This window comes from Pyrus communis, chromosome 14, assembly GCF_041283825.1.
Source record: "Pyrus communis isolate YQ-2024b chromosome 14, ASM4128382v1, whole genome shotgun sequence".
NCBI classification, from domain to species: domain Eukaryota; kingdom Viridiplantae; phylum Streptophyta; class Magnoliopsida; order Rosales; family Rosaceae; genus Pyrus; species Pyrus communis.
In genome coordinates, this window is record NC_142578.1 from 654,196 (window position 1) to 681,530 (window position 27,335).

At 36.8% G+C, this 27,335-nt stretch overlaps 2 protein-coding genes and 1 pseudogene across 2 annotated transcripts; 1 reads left to right on the forward strand and 2 right to left on the reverse strand.

The window, feature by feature from the left end:
* LOC137712434 (potassium transporter 7 pseudogene) lies at positions 1 to 1,103 on the reverse strand (annotated as a pseudogene).
* Positions 1,104 to 5,496: 4,393 nt separating this feature from the next.
* On the reverse strand, positions 5,497 to 10,061 carry LOC137713089 (NF-X1-type zinc finger protein NFXL1). Its single transcript, XM_068452342.2, has 2 exons — positions 9,671 to 10,061; positions 5,497 to 9,338 (listed from the first exon to the last, which is right to left on the reverse strand). The coding sequence occupies exon 2, from the start codon at positions 9,226 to 9,228 to the stop codon at positions 5,752 to 5,754; it is 3,477 nt and encodes a 1,158-aa protein (XP_068308443.2). The 5' UTR covers positions 9,229 to 9,338; positions 9,671 to 10,061; the 3' UTR covers positions 5,497 to 5,751.
* Positions 10,062 to 15,690: 5,629 nt separating this feature from the next.
* LOC137712882 (glutamine synthetase nodule isozyme) lies at positions 15,691 to 18,634 on the forward strand. Its single transcript, XM_068452062.2, has 12 exons — positions 15,691 to 16,064; positions 16,194 to 16,233; positions 16,316 to 16,419; positions 16,506 to 16,554; positions 16,816 to 16,922; positions 17,161 to 17,248; positions 17,375 to 17,503; positions 17,611 to 17,685; positions 17,781 to 17,834; positions 17,933 to 17,970; positions 18,058 to 18,217; positions 18,304 to 18,634. Exons 1-12 carry the CDS (start codon positions 15,991 to 15,993, stop codon positions 18,454 to 18,456), a joined length of 1,071 nt encoding a protein of 356 aa, XP_068308163.2. The 5' UTR covers positions 15,691 to 15,990; the 3' UTR covers positions 18,457 to 18,634.
* The last annotated feature ends 8,701 nt before the right edge of the window (positions 18,635 to 27,335 follow it).

Below are 27,335 nucleotides of genomic sequence, written 5' to 3' on the forward strand. Positions count from 1 at the left end.
TCATATGCAACAGGCCATGCCAACCTCAACAAGAGCAGCATGAGGAATGTTGAGTGCAACTGGAGGCTCTCTGCAATTTTTATCCAGAAACACATAATTCATGATCAGCAATTGCTTTTGAATGTTCGATCCGTCACGCACTGCTAAATGCACCTGCCCTAAGAAGTACGCGGTCCCACTCTCCCTTGCATCAATCAGTTCTTGCAGCTCCTCCTCACAGATATGCGCATTTTCGGACTATTTGGAGGCAACATGAATCGGACTTTCCTTCTCGTCGCCGGCGTAAAACCACTCTCAATTGCATCACCTAATGGAGACCGAGCTTCGTTGCTCGCATTACTCACACACTCCATCTCATATGAATTTGTATCATTCAAAGGAATCAAAGCACTTCCGGTTCCATCAGCTGGTGCCTTTCCAACAACAACCATTCTTCCTTCGGATGAATTTTGGGAATCTAAATCACTTTCTTCCATGCAAATGAATTCGCCAATCGAACTAATAATATGTTCTTCAAAATTATCAGTGTCCCTTATAGGATCACAATACCCGTATCTCATGACGCAGCGATATCTTAAAATCACTTGGGCCAACCCTGCCAATAAGATACCTCCGACTTGGAGGGACACAAGGCATTGGCAGAGACTTGAAGGATACGAAAATCAAAACTTGGTGAAACGCTGGAAGATTGGTAATGAAGTGTGAGAAGAAAGCTGGAATTCCTGTCACTATATCGGTATAAATGAAACCAATCCCGGGTACCCTAGTAACTCCTAGGCCGCAGCTAATGCCTGTAAGCCATTCTGCAGAGACCTTGTTTTCTATATCAAATTCGAGCTTCTTCTTGGTTCCGTAATGCCTTGATAGCATGATAGTCAAGGACAATGCCAAAAGGACAACCAAATACCAAGCTCCCTTGTGAAAATTCAACATACAAGCCGATACATACATCACCTCAATCGATCCAAAGAATATTAGACAGCAGACGAACTCAAACAAACTCTTCTCCCAGTATAGCGCAATTACAAGTGACATGAGACAAGTCGTTACAAGCATTCCAGAACTTATAGCCAAACCTATGGAAGATTTAACTAACATCGATTAGATAACCAATTGTTGTTACAAGCATTTCTGGTGAGGAGTGTGTTGGATTTTTGGATCGTCGGGTCCGTCCTACTCTAGCGATACCGATATTGTCCTCAACTTTACCACCTGCCTAATCCGTCAGGTGTGGGGTTTTACCATAAAAGGCCTCGGTATTAGTTAGAGTGGGGTAATCATATTTAAACCCCTTGGTTTCTTTTCACCCCACCGATGTGGAACTTTAACACTCCCCCTCACGTATAACCTCATTTTAGTGGTTCACACATGGAGATCCACATCGGTAATTGAAACTCAGAGGGCGGCTCATGTTGGGCCCACTTGTTTTCAATGGAACTCAACGGTCGTCTTTATGTTAAGAGTTCAAACTTGTTTCCTTAATTCTTAGTGACAAGCTCATTGGTTTGCACGGCCCGAACCTTGGGTTCTGATACCATATTGGATTTTTGGATCGTCGGACCCACCCCACTCTAACGACACTGATATTGTCCCAAACTTTACCACCTACCCAATCATTCAGGTGTGGGATTTTACCACAAAAGATCTCGGTATTAGTTAGAGTGAGGTAATCATATTTAAACCCCTTGATTTCTTTTCACCCACCGATGTGTGACTTGAACAAGTTGACCATATATTACTCCAAGGCTCTGAAATGACAAAAGAAGTGTGTGCTTCCATGTCTCCTGCATATTAATAACAAAAGAAAACTAATGAAAAGGGTTTGAAAACTTTGAGTTTTAACAATAATGACAAAATAAAGGGTAAAATGAATAGTATCAGGTTTGACTTTTTAGTGTAAAAATGTGGTTTTTCATTAAAATGCACAGTACCGCGAGCTTTTCGTTAAAACTCCCTATTAACAACTCGAAAACTAATTAGGTGAAGGATGTATTTTGATCCCTAAATCGGAAACGGAACTGTAGTTAGATCCAATTGGTCAAATTTAACAAGATTTTATTTACAACACCAGCCTAAGTGAAATGTCGAATAATAAGGCCATGTCCAATGGCGAGGGGTAAAAGTCTAAAAGTTAAAAGATAATTTGGTTTGCTCAAAAATTCATCTCCAATGGATGGCTGGGCTATAATTCTATAGAGTCTACCAGATTATTATTTAGCCAAAAGGACATCAGACTAGCCAAATGTAGCCCCCTCTTAGCCACTTTTTGTGGCTCAGCTTCTCAATTGCAATAATTGATTCTAATTCAACGACTAGATGTGAAAACACTCAACAGTAATTCAATTAAATTAATCAATAAATTTAAAGTATAAACTTAAAACTAATAAATTGTTGAGGGGACTATGTCCCTTCGGTTGGAGATGGTATATAAGGATGGTCTGACACTGTTCATTTAAAAGTAATTTTAGCATGGCCATAATTCTAAACAGGGTTATGTTTAGCCTTTTCGGTTGAAGATAATCTAACCCCAATTTGAAAAAATCAACTAGTTGTTAGTCTAGTAATATTTTTCTTCTCTTCTCAATGTTGGAAATTGCCCCAAGTGTAAACCTTGAATCCCCATCCCCGTTGATTTAAAAAAAAAAAAAAAAAAAACTCCGATTCGGAAAGTAAATGCAGAAGAAAATATACTAAAGCAGTAGTCTGTAGATACCACTAAAGGTTTGGATCTTAGCTATTGTTTGTTTTTTTTTTTTTTTTTTCCATTTTTCATTTTAAGGGATAAAAAAAAAATACTAGTTACAGAAACATTAGAGCAATGCAAATCAAGTGACTAAAACAACCCAAAACGGAGATGTTAGAGTGAGATCATGGATCAATTCTTCAGCTACTTCATAATTCCATTTAGTTCAAACCAGATAACTTTTTCCACTAAAATTAAGTGAAAGAAAAATTACGTACAAGTTTTGTAGTTAAAAAGAAGGAAGAAAGTTACCTTTAACTGGTTAGGAGGCGTGAGCTGAGGTTCCATGGATGTCTGAGATCAGTAGCCGGATTACAAAAAGTTAAACAGATGAATACTAAATAGATGTTACTGTGCAGATTTTATATATAAGAAACGACTGAGAGATATGGGAATGCCAACTGCCAAGCAGGGCCGGTTGAGAATTTGGGAGTCCTAGGTGAGCCTTCAAAATGGGGTCCTAGGATTCTCTGACTCCCGACCCTCTGTACATTGACATGTATAAAAAAATTCACTAAATATATGAAAAGTCTATTTCTACATCAAATATCATTAAAAATTAATATGAAAAGAAGAAAGATATACAAACATTAATCAAATATTAGCATTTATTAAGTTTATATAATCTAATTTTTCAACCAATTCAAATCGAAAGAGAAGTCCCTACCCAATACGCCAAATTCCAATCATTTTTCTATTGTTACAATGTTACTTATTACATTCAATAAATGAATGAATAGTTGGATTATAGAGACAACATCTTACGACTAGGAAAAATATTAGAGTGAAGAGGATAGTAATTTTCATAAAAACATCTAGGCAGACGAAACGGATTTAAATAATTTATTATATATTAGATAAACTAATTAATTTGAACATTTAATAATGTCATTTTTCAAAAAGGTTAGAGTTTTAGCCTTTTAGGTACATAATAAAGATATATGTGGTGTGATATTAAAATAGGGTAATAAAACCCCATAAAAATAAACATATATGTGCTATTTAAGAGAGAAGTAAAAAAGTAAAAATAAGATGGTGGAAACTATTTAAAGGAGAGAAGACGTGCAGATATAAAAAAAATAAAAATAAAAAGATGGCGGGATTATCTTAAGTAAAATCATGTAATTAAAATGATGTTGGGAATAGGGTTGTCTTCTTCCTCACGCGAGGCCAACCCTGCAACAAAAGATTTCCAAATTCCGACATTTAAATATAAGCCCACATAGCCCTCGCCCATTCTAGTCCAAACCCGCCTAACTTCACCTAAAAATCGAGGGCCCTTCCGAAATGGGGCCCTAGGCGTGCACCTACTCCGACTACCCTTAGGACCGACTCTGCTACCAAGCGACTTACACAATGCTTAATACACGGAGTTCACAAGACAAGATGTAAACTTTCAATTTACAAACAGTGAGAGAGATGTTACATAGTTTTTAGGGGATGATGATATTCCATATTTGTATATATCGATAGTAGATAGGGAATGCTGGGTTGAGAGTGACAATGAAGGAAGTTGAGGTTCCATCATAAAATTTGTTAGCAATATAGAGAGTAGTTCAATTATTTATAAGCACATATAAAGTCCTTTATTTTTCCAATGCGGAATACATAATCTCAACACGTCCCTTCACGTGTGAGGAGTTTTCAAGTCTAATATTTGGACAACATAAATTAGGTGAAATTGAGTCATGTGGTCGTTGAGCTTCATAACTTGCTCTGATGTCATAAAGGAAGTTGAGGTTACACCATAAAACCAATTGGCAAAATGGAAAGTAACTTAATTATTTATAAGCACATGCAAAGTCTCTTTTTTCTCTGATGTAGGATTCATAATCTCAACAATTTTAAGCAACAAGAATTTTATGATAATAACTTGTGGATTGTTTAATTATATTACTATTTTTAGGATGGATAGGAGATTTGGACTAGGATCACATTTGGATCCCCTCCCCTGCTAGATCAAAAATGGAAGGATATGATGTTTTGCTCAGTTTGCTCAGCAAATGGGGATCCGGAGGTGATCCCAGTCCAGGAGATTTGATCTTAAGCTGCACAATGAAATATTAATATTAGGGAAAATCGCATCCACATCAACATCTCGCATACCTTTCCGTTTGGGAGTTGGGTTTGGGGTGGGAGGGAGGAACCTCCCCCGTGACGTGTTCATGTTGTGTGATTGATTTTGCAACTTCTGTTGGTTATGGGGTGGACTTTGTCCAAATTTGGTTGTTCATCTGCTTCTTCGCTCTATAAACTCCTCGATATCACAACCAATCAAACGGTCAACATCAGTGATGAAAGTATGCCTATAAGAAGAGTATGGAAATGTACCTGAATCAATGGAATCACGTGAAATGAGAGATATATATCTCAGTTTTATGCTATAACCTCTTTATCAAGGAAGAGATTTCGATAAATCAGTTCTCACATTAGATAGGATCATCATAAAGTTTGGAGAGATATACATCAGAAACTTCGGTAGAGCTACATTTGCTACCGCAATTCTAACACCATGTAGGATTTTTTGGTGAGAAGTGCCCCACATATAACATGGTCATAGCATTACCACCCAAGTTTTTTTTATTAAGATGTTATCAATCACCCTTCGTTTTGAAAACCAATGCTAGAAGGATTATATGAATTATGTCACATGAAGAAAGAGATAACGAAAGAAGTCTTGTATCAGATGTATGTCATCCACTTCCACAACTATGCCCAAAACCAAAACGCAACAAGGAGCAACCCACCAAGTCTAACTGGATTCTTCTGGCACTGATATCCATGGAAGCAATAATTAATACAAACCATATCTCAGAAGACAAGTATAAAATGAAAAGGATTGATAAAATTGTGGTGCTAACCAAACATTTCTTTGGGCCAAAAAAAGAAATACCCAAATGCAGCAAAACAAAAAGAAAACAAAGGCAGGGCATCCTACTAGTACTACAAATCCCGCACCACCAGAGGTCCTTAACTTTTCTTTTTTAATCTGTTTCTCGATTCTATCTTCATTCATAAGCCTTCTCCCAGTCATCAACTTCAGGTGTATCTGCAATAACTCCAACTGGCTGCCCAGCCAAAGTGGAACTCGAACTCGAACCGCTTGCTTTCGACTCCAAACCCAAATTTGGTGGACCCAAAGGCTGTTTTCTAGAGTCCTCAACCCTGGGAGATGAAGCGGATGAGCCCAATGCCGTGTCACTGTCTAGTACACTCCATCGATTTACTGAGGCAGCAATTGGTACTTCTTTATTCCACACGTTTGCCTGCGCATCTGTAGAACTGCCTGACCACTCTTCCTCACCCCATGAATCTTCCCTCCAACCGGACTCTCGCGTAACAGCCTTCTTCCACGGATTACCCCTCAGCACTGCAGACGCTCCTCCTTCCTTAGCTGTCCCCAGTCCACCCCAAGCGTTAGAACCTGATGCCGCCATAGATGCACTCCCATTTGAGTGGACAACTATAGCGCCATGATATAGTGCGCCATTATCCAACCTCCTCATTGCAGTTGCTGCTCGAGCAGGATCGTTGAATACAGCTAATGCATTCTTATCGTTCAACCATACTAACTCACACTCCCCACCAAACCTTAATACAAGTGCACTTATATCTGCATCTCTAGGAAGATCTGGGAATGAAACTACAAGCCTGGGATCCATGTCTACTAAATAATCATAAGCTGGAGGCTGGGGTGCACTAACTGTTGTTGTACCCTTAACCCCAAGTATCCGAGTGGGGGCTTTTGATTTTGGTGTAACATGAACCACAATAAATCGCTTAGGCTCCCAACCAGCGGCTTGAACTGCAAGCTTCCATCTTTCAGCGATCATCCGAACTACATCCCTCTTCTCCTTTAGCATTGGACAGAAAACATGAACCTTGAGACCACTTGTAGCACCTCTGCTCTTGCCGAGCACTAAGTACTTGCATCTCTCCTCCACTGATAATACCCACTTGGGATCACGTCTAAGAAGGTCCGAAAGCAACTCAGAAACAGCAGAACTCTCACCAAAATGGAGTGCATCCAAGTTTGGAGGAGCTATATCAAAAGCATCTGCAAGAACCCGTTTTCTCTCCATCTTAGCACATTCATCATCACACATAAGCTTCCTCTGTCCGAGCGGGATCTTCTTGCCAGTTGATTCAATTGGTTGAAGTGGTGCTGGCAACCTTTGAATAACGGAAGCTTCATACACAGTATCGGCCTTGAAACTAGCATTGCTGCCACCAGAATCACAAGGAACAGTTGCTGTCATCCGGCCACAAGAACAAGTGATTGTGACAGGAAAATCACATCTGCTATCAGGACAAGAAGCATAAGGGTGACAAAGTGAAGTACATGTATGCCTGCAATCTCTCCTAGGGGCACCACATATCTGTCCACAAGAAGTTTTTGAACCTTGTTCTGCTGAGCAAGATGTATCACAGGGAGGTGGGTGACAAGTCCTGCCACAAGCATGCATACCACACTGCCTTGTCTTCCCACAGAGCTTGTTACACTTGATGTCCCTCGACCCACAAGGAATGTTCCTGAGGACCACATGCCCACCAATGCACTCCTTTGCCACAGGCACCGAACATGGTGGACAGTCTCCAAAGTGGCAGCTGTGAGAAGATGTATGCCCACAAGGCTGAGGGAGTGAACACGGCAGCTGACATGACGGGGGAGGGGTACCGCATGGTAGTGGAGGAGGGATTGAAGTCCTCCCACAGGCACAGGTCAGGTCCGTGAAGATTGTATCAAGGCAGGGAGGGCAGTGGCCACTGTGACAAAGCGATTCACAAGAATGCTGACCGCACCTTAACTTCTTCCCACAGGGCATAGAGCAAAAGTGAGGATCCCAATCCCCTGAGAGAGCATTATTTGAATTAGAAAGGGGACAGCACCTCTCACTGCACCGATGTCTTCCACAATTCTTCTTCTGCCCACAAGGCTTGTCACAAGTAAATTTCTCATTCTCCATTGTGGTTTTAAAGCATTCCACTGTCCGAGAAGTTGACCCACAACGACATTTTTGGGTCACTTCAACCAAACAAGGGGGGCAATCCCCAGTATGGCACACCTCTTGACACTGGTGCATCCCACAAGGGAGAGACTTGCCACATAATTGTGAACAGGTTGGAATCGGATCCAAACAACTCTGTCGTTCCTCTTGCAAGCTTGTTTTCCCACAGTGGCATGTCTTAATCTTACTTGGCATTAAATTGCAATCTCCGCATGGCCCTGGATGGCAAACTTCGCTGCAGGAATGATTACCGCAGCTAAGCATTTTTCCACACGTGGAACTGCATGAAAAAACACCATCTTCTGCCTTCACCTCTCCCTTCACAGTCATGTCTCCACAGAGAACAACCTCCACCTTTTTCTTGCAAAAGCAGGACGCATCAACAAGAACCTGACAAGGATCACAAGGACCCACATGGCAAGTCCGCTCACAGCGGTGACGCCAGCAATCAAGAAGCTTATTACAATGCTGACCACAAGTCAGAACAGATGTCCGATCGGAACATCTTGTTGTGATTATTTTCTTTCCACATGGGCATAAACGTGGAGGGGCAAATGCTTTACAAGGAGGGCATGGACCTGGGTGGCACTGCAAGACACAAACGTGAGGGCAAAGATCGTCCTTACTCACACCCTTACCCGGTACCTCCCTCTCAAGTTGCTTCCCGCAAGGCTCGCCACATGAATGTGGTGTCAAATACAAATCTGAAGGTGGGTCCGTCCTCTTGCCACAAAAGCAAACATACCGAATCTCCTTTGACGAAGTGAGCTGTACAGATTGACATCCAGGACACCGCCAATTAAACCCCTGATTCTTCCCCGCAGACATGTCGATAGAAGTGGGAGCTCGAGCCCATTTCTTGATGCAAGCCAGATGGAAAATTGAGTAGCAACTTGAGCAGGACCAAACAGGTGCAGACCTCCTCACCATATCATAACAAATCATACACTCGACAGTGCCCTTCGTTAGCTTATCCTGAATTTCTTGCACAAGCTGGGGCAAATTTGAGTCCTTCAATCCCTTCTCCTCCTGATTGTCATTCCTTCCCCTCTCCCTTCTATGGTTCACCGGCCGACCCTGTCCTCTAACGCCATTATTTCCTCCTCTATGTGGCCGAATCTCTGATGGAACAGAGCTATGATTAGGATGGCTGACATTGCTATTCGGGTTGTCCAGGTTGAATCTTGGAGTAGGCTGGCTGACACTGCCATTCAGGTTGTTCGGATTGAATCTTAGATTAGGCTGGGTGACATTGCCATTCTGGTTGTTTGGATTGAATCTAGAATTAGGCTGGCTGACATTGCCATTCAGGTTGTTTGGATCGACTTGTGGAGGCGGGTTCACAGCCGCAGTGGCAATGGTAGGGTTGGATCCTCTCGGCACCCACTCTCGACGAGCAGGCTGAGTAGGCTGAGCGGCAGGCTGAGCAGGAAACCTGGACCTATCCCTTCGCTCATTTCGGACATGAGAACTCATATTCTGCGAAACCACCAAGCTCTCAAACCTCCTATTCTCCGACAGTGTGCCGAAATAGGCGATCGAATAAGAAAGAAAGAACTCCCCAAAGGAATTCACAGACAGAAAAACTGCAATCAATCAAAAGGCAATGAATTCAAATTAGAATTAAATTAATTGACAAAATCCAACAAACTAAGCCCTAAGCATCCACGAGTTCACTAACTAAAATAAATTCACATCTAATTCCAATCAAGCTCAAAACTTTCCAGCATTTTCTGACCAGCCAAACAAGAAAATAAAGAAAATAAATTCATATCTTATTCCAATCAAGCTCAAGACTTTCCAACAATTTCTGAAACCCCCACAAGAAAAACAGAAACCCTAATCGCAGGAACAACTAAAAATCGGATCCAAATCGACAAAACAAGAGAAACAAAAGATAAATTAATCAAGTAATTACCTGATCGGGTAGTCCCAGATGATAAGAAACGGAGATAAAATTTCCCGCACTTTCAGTGAGAATCTCCCTCTCTCTCTCTCTCTCTCTCTCTCTTCTCTCTGTCTCTCTCTTGATTAAATTTCTGGGATTTCAAGTGAAAAACCCAAAAAAAATAAAAAATTGAAAAACTTTACCCTTTGTGTGTGGCTGTGTGGTGGGTCCCTGTTAATCAGTTGGATACTTTACAGATGGGTTTGTCTCGGAGGGACACAAACCGACCCGGAGAAGAAACGGGATGAGAGAGACTGGTTTATGTATATTTATAGTGAGGGTGTGGGTTGGGGGTTGGGGGTTGAGGGGAAAGGAAAGGGGAAGGCGGTGAGGGGAGTTCGTCACCGAAATCGCATACTCTGACCGGACCCTTCGTTTACCGCCACTTGTTTAGAGTCCTCTCCAAGTATTTGCGTGCTCACCACGAACCACTCCGGCCGCCAAGCCCACCACCGTCCTCTTTGTGTGCAGGCCTCCCCCCATTTTATTCACTTGACCCAAACATATATTTATTGGGCTACGTCCAATCTCTTTCAATGACCCAATGCAACTAGACACAAAATGTAATGAGCCCTTTTAAAGAGTTATCTGCTAGGAAATACTTGTTTTTTTTTATAAGTTTTTTTGTTAAAAGCACATCAAAGCCTTTCATTGTAAAGGCATATTTGGGACTGCTTTCAAATGGTTAAATCTAATAATTAAAAGCTGCTACTAATTGCATTTGGTAAAAAGACTTCAAAGTGATTCTGAATTGTAGAAGCGTTGAGTCGCTTCCATTTTACGTGTTTCTAATGTGAGAATGTGAAGGATAATATCCCGCATAGGTGATGGATTAACATTACAAAGACTTATAATAAGTTGAGCTACTTTTCATATTGCTAATTGGTTTTGTGGTGGAATATTCTCAACTTCCTTCATAGTATCATAGACAGGTTGGCAAGCGTGTGAAGTAACGGCCACTAGCAGAGCCAAGTACAAGGCTCGCCTAGGCTATACCATAGGAAGAGCTCTAGTTCTTTAAGCTTAAAATATTAATCTTTTAGTCTATTTTATGATTTTTACTTGTCATATTCCACTTAGCAAATGAAAATTTTGAATCTTAAGGCTGCTTTTAAGTAAAATACAAGCTAATAAATGTGAAATAAACTAATCACTTTGACCAATATTATAATTTAATATCACTAAATTAAAACTCTCATACCACAAATGGTTCCTTATTTTATTCACTTGAAAATTTGAAGGTTAGAAGCCTAGAAAACAAAGTGCAAATTTTTTGCTTCAAATTATTACTTTCAGGTTTACTATTATACAACTTTATGTGGGCAACAAAATATTAAAATTTTTGTTTCGTATTAATAATTTTAGCTTAGCCCCATCAAATAATTTATGGCTACACCATTGGCAACAACCACATGTGCTTTACGTATTTAGCTATATTCGCTACACTACGAGAAGGGGTTGTGAGTTACAATTGATTATCTGCAAGCTTAATTAGCTTCTGAAAAAAAAAATTATATATATATATATATATTCCCGAAATAGGTTTTCAAGATTATGTTGATGCACTTGCATATGGTTGAAATTAGAGTATTGTTGTTGCTATCAAGTTTATTATATTGTTTTGCCTCAAAATATCTGATTAATTCATATTTCCTAATAGTTTGACTACCTTCTTATTTGTAAAACATCTACAAAGGATGTAATTTTCACAGTATTTTTTTTTTTTTTTTTTGGTAAACTAATTTTCACATAGTTTTTTTAACTTTTCACATGCACTTTTTTATTGTTACTGTCGGATCTCAAATAAAACCAACCGTTAAAATTAATTAAAAATGTGTGAAATATATGAATATGTGCTTATCACTTCTCATTATTATACAGAGAGAATATATGGAACTAGGGTTTCACACAATTACTTGAAAGAATTAAACTGCATTCCAAACAGACAAGTACATGGAGCTAGGGTTTTGCACCGAGAAATGTGAAAGAGATTCTTAAAAGTGGAATTTTTCATAAATTTCTTTCAATCTCATACTTTTTGTATATATTTATGATATTGACGTTAAACTGTAAAGTAATAAAGAATTCATAAAAAAATCTCTCTTTAAAAGAGTTTCCTTAAACATTTCTCTTTGCACAATTACTTGAAAGAATCAGACTGCATTGCAAACGGACAAGCTTATCTCATTGTTGTCAGCAGCAAGCTCTTTAAATTTGGCACGTATATATATATTTGCCACCGACTTGTCTATTACCAAAACCAGATCATCAGAATATAAATATAAAAGGGTACGTATGCTTGGCCAATTGAGATTTCCAGGAACTTCAAACAATGGTGTAGCCAGTAGCGACTAGGGACGATTTCAGCAGGCTCCTCGTCAACTAGTACTGCAAAAGGATATGAGGACCAACTCATCATTCATCACCAAATTAACAAGTCGCCAAAAATAAGGAAAAGACGAGTATGTCATCATATACCACATCAGATATCAATAAGTGGGATATCTTATGAGGTAACAAACTTTTGATCTTTAGGTGACTAGTTAATGTAAAAGTTTGATCTTATAGGTAAACTAGTTTGGCATCCTATGAGGTAGACATTGGATCGTATGGGTAAAAGTAGTTTAGCATCAACCTTTTATGTCAAAAGGTAAAATACCTAACTAGGTTGAAAGCCCATCACCTAATAGAACATCATGTAATAGGATAATTTAAATGCAACCGAATGTATATTTTTTATGCCTGTTTCATTCAACATGTGGTACATCATAATATAATAAGATCGATTTACATACCGTTACACTTAAGTTTCGCTCCCGTAATATTTTGATTAATTAGAACATCGAAGTGCTTACCTTGTAATAGTGGTTCCTACTCATCTAGTTTATATTTATCTATTCCGAAGAGAAATAAACGTAAATGAATATAAAACAAAAACTTCTTTTTTTTTTTTTGAATTTTTAGTCACATAAACAAAAGGCAAGATCAAGACTGTTTTCTATTTTGTTAGGGTAAAGACTAAACCCTACCTACAACAAATAAAACTGTCCCTGCAGCTGCAGGAGAGATATTTTAGTATGCTTAGGAAAAACATCATATGTCATTATACAATTATAGGGATAATTGAAAACAAAAACTTTAAATTGTATAATAACAAGTGGCGTTCCTCCTTGTGTACTGGGCACATTGAAAAATCTCTCCCGTAAGGATCTTGGTTTGGTTTCAAGTAAAACAAAGCAAAAATACTGTTGTGTATATGCCCATGTTTAGTAAAGAGAATCCTAGCAAACCGAAAGTATTAGAAGTGTGAAATGAATTGAAAAGAAAGTTGTGTGACAAGGGTTAGCTTGTCTTTAATGTTCTTGATTTGGTTTTTAGTCAAACAATGGAAAGGAAGTTGTTTATTTACACATGTTCCATGTTGGTACAGAATTCTAGCAAAAATGAAATGCATGATGATAAGTGTGAGAAGCTATAGCCATTAATTTGCAGCTTTCCTTAAGGGTATCCTTGTTTGTCAAGGATAAAGAAAGTTGTCTAATATGCATGTTTCATGCTTTATTCATGTTTGGCTTAAGATTTTTGCAAAATAAAAAGTATTACAACAGTTTCGTTCTTTTGAAAGGTACTCTGAATTCAAACCACGTCATGAACCGTGCTTATTAGAAAGAGAAAAATATGATACAATACAAGTGATTGGAGGCTAAGAGGAGGTTCATTCATTTGCAACTTTCTTTAGCAAGTAAATTGATAATTTCTCTTAAAGAAAGTGAAATGAAACACTTTTTTTCCTTTTTTTTTCCCGGAATATACATTATAAAGAGTAGTGTTATTCACACACTATTTTTTACTTCACACACATTATATATGGATATAATACTTTCATTTACTTTCTAGCTGGCACCAGTTTGCATATAAGATTCACCAAATAATACAATATGCGAAATTATTAGAAAAAAATCATTTAATTTTAAGCTTAATTTGATATCAATATATAATTATATTGGCTTATACAAAATAGTGGTGCAGAATTTTCAATTGTATGCATTGTATTTGGTGGTGTCCAGGTAAATGAATTATAGACAGGGATCAGCACCTGCCGTTCATAATTAATTTTGTTACTTTTTAGTTTTACCCCACTGTTCTCCAAATTTAATTATGTTTCTTTATTTAAATAGAATATTCATTAAATAACAAAGAAAATAACTCTTATTATATTTTTTTTTAGTTTTTCTCTTTGCGGTGATATGTTCTTGATAAAAATAAGGATGCTTTAGATGTTGGCTCTTACAATTCATTATTTCTTGATAAAAACTCATATATCTTTAAAAATCCAGTTTAAGCCCAAATTTAAAATTTGCAAACATATAGGAACACTATTGACCTATTAATGTAATTTATTTACACTCATGCCACTCATCCTTTATGGTGCCTTTTTCAAATTCCTAAATTTATGCCAAATTAAAAGTAGTAGAAAAAGTGAAATAAAATGAAAAAAGTGTTTGCATTAGCCGTATCTATGTTAAACTAGAAAAGTAGATTTTTTTTTTTCGTGATATATTTTGTAGCAATTTTATCCATATTAATTGGCAGGTAAATTAGTTTGTTCCAATTATTTTAAAAAAAATACTGCACCTATATTATATATTTTGAATCAAATAACATTCCTCTAACTTGTAGGTAAATTATTTTCTATGTATTGTTATATATGTTAGACACGATTTGTTGTTGTATAAACATGAGTGGAACATAATATTGTTGATTTTATACATCAAACTGCATTTCTTTTGTTATAGGTAAATTATTTTCCATGTACAAGTACTAATGTTAGGCAAGTTTTGTTGTTGGTACATACAATATTTTGTATCATTGTAAAGAAAGATATTACATTACACCCGTGGTATAATTGTTGTAGGTAAATTATTGGAAATTAATTTGTAGTTAGGTAATGAACATTTTGCATCATTGGAAATGAACATTTCAAAGAGTAGGTAGGTAAATTAATTTGTTCTAATTATATAAAAAAAATTACACGACACCTAGTTATATTTAATTTTTCCAATTATTAAAAAAATTTATGTCACACCCAACCAAATAACATTTCTCTAACTTGTAGGTAAATTATTTTCCATGCATTGTTAGATATGCTAGGCACGTTTTATTGTTATATAAACATGGGTGTAACATAATATTTTTAATACTATGCATCGAACTAAATTCCTTCTTAATATAGGTAAATTATTTTCCATGTAATTAGTACATATATTAGACACGTTTTGTTGTTGGTATAAACATTATTTTGCATCATTGTAAAAAAGAGATATTATATTACACCCATGGTATAATTGTTGTAGGTAAATTAATGTGCATGTAGATAATGATACAATGTTCTAATATATTAATAAAAAGGGATAAATTCAAAAGTATTCAAGAATAGGGTGAAAAAACTAAATCGAATAGTTTTATGAAAATTCAAAACCTTTCTAAAAAATTAATATGCAATAAATTTTTAACATTAATGTCTTCTTTTTTTTTTTTTTTTTTTTTTGTTGCAAAATCATTTACTATTTCCTTATAATTAATTGTCTACATCAAGTATGTAATAGGGGTATTTTAGGCATGTGAAAAGTCTAAAATGTGTGAATTAATATGATGTTAATGAATTTGCTTATGTGGATCCTAGTCATTGAGTTTTCTTTAAGTAAAAAAGTTATGTAGGATTTTATATAAAGAAAATTGAGTTTAAAGGGCTAAAATCATATTTTCTTTAAAAATAAGAGGTTTTTAGGTATACACCAAGATTTTAGGCGGTTAAATTCTTGATAATAAAAACGACAGTTCAATCACTTCAATGTTCGGTACTTGCAATATTAGAGTATTAGTATAATTTTTGTGCAAGAAAATTGATGGGAAAACTTATATAAAAAGATTTTAAGAATTCACATGTAGCTAAATTCATACATATTAGGGTTAGAAGCTAATTAAATGATAGTTGTTTCGTGAGAAAGAAAAATAAGGAGTGGAAATCTGATGTATATTTTCCGTCTTATGGACGTAATGAATTTCTGAACAGCAAGAGCGCACTATAAAGTACAAGCCAAGAGTACAACTCAACCCCAACTCATATAGTCATATTCCTACACGTATTTCTGAACACTGTGGACTCTCTCTCTCACTCTCTCTCCCTCTCCTGCTATAATTTGTTCCGGTGATAGAAGTTTGTCGCCATATCAAAGCTCTGAAACCCTATCTTCTTCGTTTTCTTACTTCGGCTTCCCGTTTGTAACAAAATGTCTCTTCTCACTGATCTTATCAACCTCAACCTTTCTGATTCCACCGAGAAGATTATTGCAGAGTACATATGGTGAGCATGCGTTCTCTCTCTCTCTCTCTCTCTCTCTCTCTCTCTCTCTCTCTCTCTCTCTCTCTCATTTTCCTGCTGTTTTCGGGATTAAATTTGATTTTTCTGTTTTTTTGTTGAATCATGAAACAGGATTGGTGGGTCTGGTATCGACATCAGAAGCAAAGCCAGGGTAACCTTCTATTTATTCAAATATAATGTGTGCGTATTAATTCTATTTGGAGTACTTATAATTTTTGTATGAGATGAAGCAGACTCTTCCTGGACCAGTGAGTGATCCCTCAAAACTTCCCAAGTGGAACTACGATGGTTCCAGCACTGGCCAAGCTCCTGGCAAAGACAGTGAAGTCATCCTTTAGTGCGCTCTCTTTCTCTGCCCTTTTTTCTCTCTGTTTTTCAAGTCTTATTTATTAATGATTTATTTTTCTTGGCGTTCAAAAATAGTCCACAAGCAATTTTCAGGGACCCGTTCAGGAGAGGCAACAATATTCTTGTAAGTCTCCGTCGGTTTTAGTGAAGTGATAATGTTTGTTGCAGTGTGCTTACCTAATCTGGCTATAAGCTAGACGTCTGTTCTTTAATCAAACTGACAATATGTCACCAATAACGTATTATATCATTGTCAAGAAAACTTACTGACATGTTGTCAATGCACATTCATTTTACTTAAACAATATACGTGCTTCACAAAGAATTTATAAGTACTTACCTCTAACTATTTCTTAGTATTTAGTAGTTCTTCTATTATTTGTAGGTCATATGTGATACTTACACCCCGAGTGGAGAACCAATTCCGACCAATAAGCGGGCTAACGCCGCAAAAATTTTCAGCCATCCTGATGTCGTAGCCGAAGAACCCTGGTAATAAGTTGTACCATTCTTTGATGATGTGATATTCTAAAATACTTTAATTTATTAAAAAAATGGGATTCGAAGTCCCGACGGAAGGGAACATGACCTTAACCATTTATCCTAACTTATATATGTGACATACCTTTTTTTTAACCTCTTACATGTATCGGGGGAGTTCTGTTTGGGAATTCATTAAATATTTATTTTGATTGAGTGGTTTGATTAAATTTAAATTGGAAAATTTCAGGTTTGGTTTAGAGCAAGAGTACACTTTGTTGCAGAAAGATCTGAAATGGCCAATTGGGTGGCCTCTCGGTGGATTTCCTGGACCACAGGTAACAACACACATACCTCGAAAGAAAAATATATATCTCAAAGTTTAAGAAAAATTAATTTGTAATTACTTTACTATGCGGTGATGTTTTTAGAATGAATTAACTTTTGTATTTCTCGTAAATTAGGGACCATACTACTGTGGTGTTGGAGCTGAGAAGTCCTTTGGGCGTGACATTGTAGATTCTCACTACAAAGCATGTCTATATGCTGGCATCGACATTAGTGGCATCAATGCTGAAGTTATGCCTGGCCAGGTAAATACTAGACACCGAACAAAGCCTAAATATATTACTCTCTTGTTCTTCTGTGCATCGGGATTTTTCTGCTGCACCTATAATGTAATCTTCTCTTAATAATATAGTGGGAATTCCAAATCGGACCAACTGTTGGCATTACTGCTGGAGATCAGTTATGGGCTGCTCGTCACATTTTGGAGGTAATTTAAACTGATTATATGTGATTTAGTGGAAAATTGAATGACCCTCGGCGAGTCCTTGTGATGAAAATGATCTTGTTTATGTATTAATACAGAGGATTACAGAGATAGCTGGAGTGGTGCTTTCGTTTGATCCCAAACCTATTGAGGTAATTAGAATAATTGGAGATAATCCAATTTATCCCTTGTTAATTATTTGGTTAATTTCGGATTTGAATGGTTTGAGGCGTAATGTGTGTGTGAGCAGGGCGATTGGAATGGGGCTGGTGCTCACACAAACTACAGGTAACAAATGAGTTATGTCTTTCTTCTTGTGGTTTTCATTGATTGGAAACTTCAGAGAATCATGTGCATTTGATGGTAATTTTTCAGCACCAAGTCGATGAGAAGCGATGGTGGTTATGAAGTGATAAAAAAGGCGATTGAAAAGCTTGGCTTGAGGCACAAGGAACACATTGCTGCTTATGGCGATGGTAATGAACGCCGCCTCACTGGGCGGCACGAAACAGCTGACATCAATAGGTTCTTATGGGTACGTATCCCTTTAATCATTTGAATTCGCATTTGCAAATGACTTTCGTATACTTGAGAGTGCAATACTGTGATTTTCGCTGACAGGGAGTGGCAAACCGAGGAGCGTCAGTGAGAGTCGGGAGGGACACAGAAAAAGACGGGAAAGGTTACTTTGAGGATAGGAGGCCGGCTTCTAACATGGATCCTTATGTTGTCACCTCCATGATCGCTGAAACTACTATTCTCTGGAAACCCTAATTGGCTACTCCTACTCTGCAACCATTATTTCCAAATATTGAAATAGAATGGTGCATGAATGGGAATGAATGAATAAATCAATTGTATCTTTTCTCAATCGTGGCATTGGACCATTACAACAATAAAATTTGACGCTAAAATTATGGAGATTTAACCATGTATTGGTAATTAGATAAAAGACTTTCCTTCCCTGTGTTGAAGGTTTCTCTCTTTTTTTCTTTCTGTTCCTATGAATGATGAAAAATTGGAAACATCTATCGTACGCACTTTTATCCTTAATTTGAAAGGTTATAGACGTTCTTCCTTCGACCCTCGGAGTCTTGCTGGCTTGGAATTGCCATTTTTTTAGTTTTCATCACTGTATAAGTAATAGGCTTTAGTAATTTAGCCTATAACCTATAAGAACTCAAACTGAAGTATAAAAAGGATGCACACTGATATAACTAGTTTGATTGACAAGCTAATTTGCATCAATAAACTTTAATTACAAAAAGATGAATGCAAAATTAATCGTGAATGACATGTTAAGGGATAAATAGTAACTCGTCTTCTTTAATTTTTTTAATCAAACTGTATATGTTGTTTATCAAATCCAAAAAATAAAATTGTAATTTCAAAATATTTTATGTATTATATTGTGATATCTTATGCATACATGTGAGCAGCCGAAATTGCAGGTAAGACGAAAACTAGCACAGAGAAAGTCTTGCAGGCTTGCAGCTATTCAGGGGTGGTGCGCTGTGCGCACATACACATTGATGTGGGTGCATCATGCACATGCACCACTGTTACTTCTGCAGCAGCTCTCGCGCGACGATGAGGAGGAGGAGAAAGGGGATTTGGTTGGTTCTATTGAGATTGGCAATGGCAAATTTGTTTGTTCCCAAAAATAATGAATACACGTTATACACACTGCAATGTGGTCCGACCATCTGTCATCTGCTATCAGATATCCTGGGGAAGAGGGAATATCCTAGAGTTACTGTGTTATGTTAGATTGGATTAATAATAAATAACTCTATACTTTTAAAGCAGCAGAAGTGAATGATTTTCATTTCGATTGGAAGAGGATTAAACATGAAAAAATCTCTCTTTTAATTCTATTGTAAAAAGGATTGAAACAAATAAGTTCTTTCACAAGTTATTCATCTTCTATCTTTTAGTTAGACATAATTTACCTTTAAATTAGGAATTTATTCCAATCAAATCCTATATACCAAACGAGATCCTACCTAAATTAGTAAATTATGCAATTTTTTAACACGAACCATATTGGTTAGGGATGAATCAACACAAAACCTCGAGTACATGACAAAACGTCATTATGAGTCATGAAATAGCTTGATCTCAATCCAAAAAAACGTATGCATGAACACTGAATTACTGACCATACATGTCATCCTCACAAGGGAGCTCTCAAAAGAATACGAGAGTCAAATATTTTGGTCTCACTTGATTCTTTGTTGATTTTGTTTGATGTAAGAGATAACCATGCCATGAAATACTACACAGCTAATCAAGCTATTTTTACAAAGAGCAGGCCGTGTGCATTAGAAGTGGTATTTATGTGAAGTCCAATAGTATCTAAGTACAACGGTGGTCCGTTTATTCATAAGAGTTTCTAAACCATCTAGTTATAGTCAAACACGAAGTAATACGAATACACAAACTACACTAGCCCTTTTTTTGACTTTTTTCTACGCTAATTTTTTTAGGGATTACCAGTGTAACTGAATATTGCATCACTAATGACAAGGACTAGTAGTCCACCAGTGCTTTGTTTCGATCCTTCTCATGGTGCATTCCTTTTGACTGTGAATGGGAAATTGTCAATGTGAATTTGCATATTCATGAGAAACTCTTGCATAATTGAATTCCATTTTTTATAATTTATTAAGTCAATGTGAATGAAAGGGTTTATACTTTATAGGAAACCTGGCCCTGAACGCGGCTTGTTTAGCCTTGATCATTCAATCCAAAACAATCAAAACATAGAAATATCAACAACTTGCCTTTTCAACTAAAAACGAAGTAAAATATAATGATATATATATATATATATATATATATATATATATATATAAAATAACACATACAAACAATCGAGATTTGCCAAAAGATTAGTCCTTCGACACTTTCCAGATAACTCATGTAATAGCATCCCTTTTAAACCACCAACTTTGGTTGGTAGGAAAACAACAAACACACACCAACCGTGACTCTTCATACAAAGACATACCAATAGAGAACTTTGTATTGCTAATGTGTATCCTCCCAATACCTCATGTAGTCGCCACACAATCATTTATTTTAAGTTTCGCATGTAACTTTTCGTGATTAACTTGTTAAGTTGCATTTTGTTACACTCTTATTCGGGATACATATAGCATTTCGTGATTCGTGATTGATTTGATAAGTTGCGTTCCGTTACACTCAAGTTCTTCAGGGTTCTATGACTTGTAAACAGAAGAAGAAAAAAAAGTCGAAACATATCATGATTAGCCGGCTTTTTGGTTCATATTTGATAAAACGATATCTAACAGCAAGACAAGAACCAACGTATCATGGATGACGGATGGATTATATGAAATCAATCAAAACCAGAAAGCCAAATTCCATAGGAGCCGAAAAAGTTTGATTTTCGGACAACATTTTCTTCTTCGACATGATTTTTGGATTGAATCAAACCAAAAAAATTATGAGACAGAAGCAAACAAAGAGCACAAAGAAGAAAAGAAAAGTATGGAAATCATTTCCGGGAGCAAAACAGCCGTATAATAAACTAAGAAGATGTATTATATTTACACAGAGAACACGTCTAACAGTACCGAGTCCAAAAAAGGCCAAAAAAAAAAAAGAACAGGGGAGCAAGAGCAGAAAGATGCGAAAAAACATCCCAAAAGCCCCATCATCTCCTCTCATCAGTTCCAAGAAATCAAAGCCCTCCTACTCCTAAATCTTAAGAGTCGCCGACAGAGATTGGCCTGCAAGAAATTCCGAGAGGAGACCGAGAGATCTGCCTGGCGATCTCTTTGAAGACAGGTCTTCTCATCTCCGGCTTTCCCGGCAACCAGTCGATCGTTTTGTCGGATTCTTGCTTGATCTTCCTCACTTGGCTGTGAACTGGAAAACCCACTTCCTCGAATCCCTCCTCCATCTTTCTGCTGTTGTTGCTGTTCCTGTTCTCCATCTTCTTCCTCTTCCTGTTTTATTTGGTGTATATCTATATGTTTGTGTGTATGTAATTCTAAAGGGCAGATGAGTGTGCGGGTATATATAGTAAATTGGGAGCCATGAGACGTAGGATGGAAGGGAGGACGGAAAGGGAAGTTTGGTGGAAGAAAAACCAACTTTTGGATTAGTTTGAGTCGACTCTTTTGGACCTTGTTGACGCCTAGGGTTTGATCCTGTGTGTTTCATCACGCCTTGCACACATCATACAAACACTTGATTGGGGTATTTCAAACTAAATCACGAACTGTCCTTAAATCACTTAAAATGTATGACAATGTTTAATTAATTTGGAATATCAACGCACTGGTATCATAAGTCAATTATACGTTATCACGTTACAATTTTAAAATTCATGACAATATCTAATTTACTTAAAAGTCCTCCGCTCACATAGTTACATTCCAATTGTATGTAAATATTTCTGTTTTGACTATCATCCATAGGCCAAGATCAAGTTTAACTAGATTGATCTGACGGTCTTACAAAGTGCATGTTCAAAACTACATCATGAAGTCCTTTTAGCTGATAATATCTCTCTATGTATATTTATTTCAACCCAGTCTTAATTTTATGAATTTCGTTGCTAATCTTGGTATTAAATCCTCATATTGACGGGATAATTAGTATTATCTAAAATTTGATGGCTCTCCAAATGGGAAGGCATATCAATTTATGATCTGGATTTCCCCATGATATCTGCATTAACCCCACCAGGATTTTGTTATGCGGTGCAACTTCAATGCGTATCAGATATTTTGCTTTTGGGATTTTTTTTAGTAGGTTTTTGGAAGTTCAAATCTTCTGTGCTCAAAATATTCTATTGATTCGTTTTGAATGTCAATGAATTGCACAAGGTCAGAATTTTTATGTTATGATTCCTTGTTGGCAAAGAGGTTTACCAAACGACTACCAAACCTTCTAGGGCAAGAGCTTCTATTATTTGACTGGTCCTTGGCTTGTCAAAGTTACCATCCATTCCCCTTGATTTTTAAGAATATCACAATCCCCATTTAAAAATGTTTATTTTTGTAAGTTCATCGCAATCGTCACTTAAAAAATGTTTATTTCACAAAGTGAATTAGTAAAAATTTAATCTCCTATAAACTGTGGCTTGAAAATGTGAGATTGACTTAGGTTACGATCACGTATTAAGTGAACACATTCAAATAACTTCTCAGATGTTGCATTGCACTAATTAGATGATCTGGTGATCTATCGAAATGGTATGATTTTGTTTAATGAGTCAAATGTTTCATTTGATAGATAACCATGCTGATATTTTTTTCAAGTGTTTGTGTTATATCCGGACTTGGAAACGGTTTTAGTCGAAGCCAATTCTTTTTGGTAAAATCCAATTATCCAATGAAGTCAAGTCAACGTTCTTTTTTGATTAAAATGGTCAACGTTCAAAACCCACGGTTCAACAATTCAACTCTTAACACCGCGGCCATCTCCGTTTATTTGAGGGCACAAGTCAAATTTCGTGTTGGTACGGGGGTGATTCAGCAATTCACCAAATTTAAGCGGGTACAGAAGTTCCACTTGCAAAGATAAGGAAGGCCTACGTGGCGTTTGACGTGGTGGGTTTGGGCGGTTAAGTTTGTTGGTCGGGCCATCATTGTCTTCTGGATGTACAGATAGGCCCATTATCTTTCATCATTTCGTATCGACTTGTAAAACCCAAATCTCAATGAGATATTGACACGTGCACGTCCTGCACAATGGCTGGTTGTTGTTATTTTTGGCTAAATTGGATTAATTGTTTCCGTGATAATAAGATAATTAAAAGATAATCCCCGTAGTAAAAAAATTCGGATTTGAAATCTCTTGACCACCAGACTTTCATGAGGCAATCCGACTACTTCTTGTAACTCCGGAAAATAGATTTTACAGATATCAAATTCAATGGTCTGATTAGTTGCTGTTTCATTGATGTAGGGCCGAAAGCCAGATCTTCCTTGCTGCTGCTTGTACGCATTACTCGATCGGTTGTTGAGACTGTAAACGGTTTAATATCGGTTTAATATCATACCTAGTTTTATAATCTGATTATATCATATCTGTCGGAGTTTTGTAATGGGAACGCAGGAAAATTTTGAGGAAAGGTGGGATTGTTAATTTTGGTTAACGGAAAGTTGACGGAAATGTTATTTGAGACTTAGATTTTAATAAATTTCACCACGAGAGTTTAAATCCGAATGTTTTAACCACAGAAGTTATCTTCCGATTACCCTATCATCACGAGATTAATCCAATTTAGCCTAATCTTTTTGTTTTTAATTTGGAATGGGTTTTAAGTATCACATTCTTAATACTAATTGAACAATTCCGAGTGAAATTTAAGCACTAGATTTGTGAACTTGTACAAATATACCTTCTTCGATATCATGCATTATTCTTAAGCTTAAATATTATAACCTTTAATTATCACGGGGTAGTCTAATAGTTGGACACGTTTTGAGTTAACTTTTGGTTCTGGTGAGTTACACGATAATAGTAAGGGTGAGACTAAAATATCTCTGCAAGTCTATCTGGCATAAAAAAAGATAAACTTCCATGACAAAGCCATCAGTTGATCAACTTTTTTGAAAACTATTTTGATATATATTTTTAAATTTAAAATTTTTAACATTGAGTGAGGCCTAAGCATTAATAGGATGATGAGTTCCTAGTGTCAAACTTTCACTTGTCCCATCATATTAGTTAAATCGTGTCCTCTTTGTGATAATTCCAGAAATCTTTAAATCGTATTCGTTCATCGTACATCGTACGGCTAGTTTTTGATAGGTACTATTCATATTTAATTTTAAATAAAAAATTTTTAAATAATTTATATCGCATAATTGATAGGTAGTAGTTTTTGATAAACAGGCACGATTTAAGAATTTCTGTGAGGATCCTTTTTCATTAATTCCCAACTAAACATGATTAGGTGTCATGTGTCACCATTGAAATAATCACATTTCATTCTCATCATGGTTTCTTTTTATTCAATTTGTTGGTCCTTTTCTTTTTTCGAAAGCAAAATTTCTATCATTCGAATGCTGTAAACGAATTATAATTAACTACCGTTAGGCTATAGATTAAACTTGGGAGGGAGGATCATCGCCGGATCCTCTTTGTGAAGATCTCGAAAATCCTCCAATTACATCCGTTTATCGTTCATTGTGCGGCTAATTTTCGTTAGGTATTGTTTATATTCAATTTTAAATAAAAAAATTTACAATAATTTCTGACTGCACGATGAACGAACGTAATTTGAGAATTCTCAAAATCCTCACAAAAAAGATCCAGCGACGATCCTCACTCTAAACTTGTAATTATTTAATCAATGAATAGCGTTAGTTTTTAGTAAAGGTAATGCCATTGAGAAACAAAATGTACATACTCCATCCAATGAACGACACACCAACATGTATAATGGATGTTGACGCACGTTATGGCAAACTCTACACTTATGATTGGTTCTATGCTCATAAATCTATTCTCCACCAATTTTCGGTAACTCTCTCCCTTTTAAGAGAAACTGACTTAAGTATTGGAGATCCATTAGCCAAACCCCCCACTCCTTGGACGCGTGACTTTGATCTTTAATCAAATTTGTTAATTATTTTGTAAATACAAATTTGTCAAAATTAAAGACGACGAATTTTTGCTAACACGGTAAGTGCTAGAAGCTTGTCCTTCAATAACTTAAACCCTAGCTAGAAAATGCACGACAGTTTGCATTGTATGCTAAATTCCTAATGGATCAGGTCCAAGAGGACGACGAAGGAAATTGGAATTGGTAGTGAAAAAATAATTGAGGTAAGCAAATAAGTATTTTCTGGAAAATAGGTAGAGCAAAATTTAGCCTCAATCGAAAGACTTGACGTGAAGAAATATTTTGCAAACGTGTTAGGTCATCCTCAAACAGACAATGACTGAAGCTCACCTAATTTCCTGCATGTCGTTTTGAATCCTTAAATACGAATTGACCCTATATGCCTATTGGCCAACTACCGTATATTATTGTTAAATATATTCAAAAACCTCCCACTGAAAATGTTTTTCTAATTTGTAAATGGGAAATGAAATTGAAAGAGAATAAAATTGACAAGGAATGAATTTAAACTTTCATGATGATGAGGAATGAACAGGCCTTATGAATAATTTGATTACCACGTTTAATTTTTGTTTTGAAAAAATGGACTTCATGGTGGCAAAGCTACGAAAATTCATCTTTTCAAAAGTCGAAAAATTTATATAGGTATTTTAGTCTCCCTAACTATCATCTTGTTAATTAATACGTTTACTTAACAAGAATGAGATAACCGAGAAATTGAAAAATAGAAAAAGTAAAAAATGGAAATCAGATCTACTATTCTTTGTAGCTAGTTAATTCAATTGTTGATTTTCACGTATATGATTACAAATTTTAAAAGGGAACCCCACACTTTTTATGATTTCATATGTATTGGTAAATATAGGAAAAAGTCGGAATTGAAATGATTTCAAAACCTATATTATCTAGAGAAATGCTAAGGAGACTATCTCAGTTGGACTCTCAGTCACTTCACAGTTTTACGTCAATTTTGCGTGTCAACATTATAAAGCATTGTGTAAAAAATATGAGGTGGCAAAGAGTCCCAATATTGAGAGAGTCTTCTTAGCATTTCTCTAATGTCTATACTACTATTAATAGAATACTTTTTGTCAATCAAAACTACACGAAATTACCAAAAGTGAACAAAAATAAAAATTATGGCCAATTTAGTAATTACATGAAGCATGAATAATGTTGTTTTCTATGGCACTCTCACTGTGACATCCCGTCCCGGGATTATTATAACGCACGTGTGAAATTACCTTATTGCCCCTAGTTCATTTTTTTGTCACGTTGTGGGTGTTTTGTGTGGTGTGGCATGTGTTGGACCACACACACACACACTCACACACACAGTCACTCTCCCCTCCCTCTGTCTCTCTCCCCCGTGTCTCTCTCTTCCTTCCCGTTATCACCATACGTACGGACAACCACCAAAACCACCCAAACCATCGCAGATCGAGGAAACCAAGGACACCATTCAACTCGTGAGGTCGAGGCGAGCTCAGACATACCATTTTCAGGTGAGAAATACTTCGTTTTCACGTCGATTCAACAATGGCCGATTTGAGTACTGTTCATGCAAAAATTATACATTGAGTTTTTGGGATTTCTGAGCTCGTAGGTGTCTTAGTGAGGTCCTAAGGAGCGTCGGAGTAGCTCGTTGGACAAAATTGGACGTCGGGAAGGCTTGGTTCGAAGTTGGCCGAGTTTTGAGTTTTGAGACAGGTATGATCGCGTGGTTTTTAGCTTTTAAAAGTTGTATAACGTGATTCTACTAGTTTAGGGCTTTCTTTTGGTCCAAGAATCATAGAAAATGGTTGAGAAACGAAGGAGAATAGTGAGTTTAAACTTTTCCCAGTTTTCCGGCGACCGGAGTCCGGCGAGAGTAGATCGGAGAAGAAAGGAGAATATTCCGTTAGGTTTAACGGAATATTCCTAACGGCAGTGACGGCGTCAGTTAGGTTTAACGGAATATTCCGTCAGTTTAACGGAATATTCCTGACTGCGTCTGTTGACACCGTCAGTGTGCAGGGCACGTGGTCGCGCGTGGGGGGCG

Bases quoted from the DNA above. Each gene is read 5' to 3' on its own strand.
- LOC137713089 (XM_068452342.2), bottom strand. From the start codon at position 9,228: ATGAGTTCTCATGTCCGAAATGAGCGAAGGGATAGGTCCAGGTTTCCT.
- LOC137712882 (XM_068452062.2), top strand. From the start codon at position 15,991: ATGTCTCTTCTCACTGATCTTATCAACCTCAACCTTTCTGATTCCACC. The intron at 16,420-16,505 runs GTGCGCTCTCTT...GTTCAAAAATAG, and splicing joins GACAGTGAAGTCATCCTTTA to TCCACAAGCAATTTTCAGGG. The intron at 17,249-17,374 runs GTAACAACACAC...CTCGTAAATTAG, and splicing joins GTGGATTTCCTGGACCACAG to GGACCATACTACTGTGGTGT.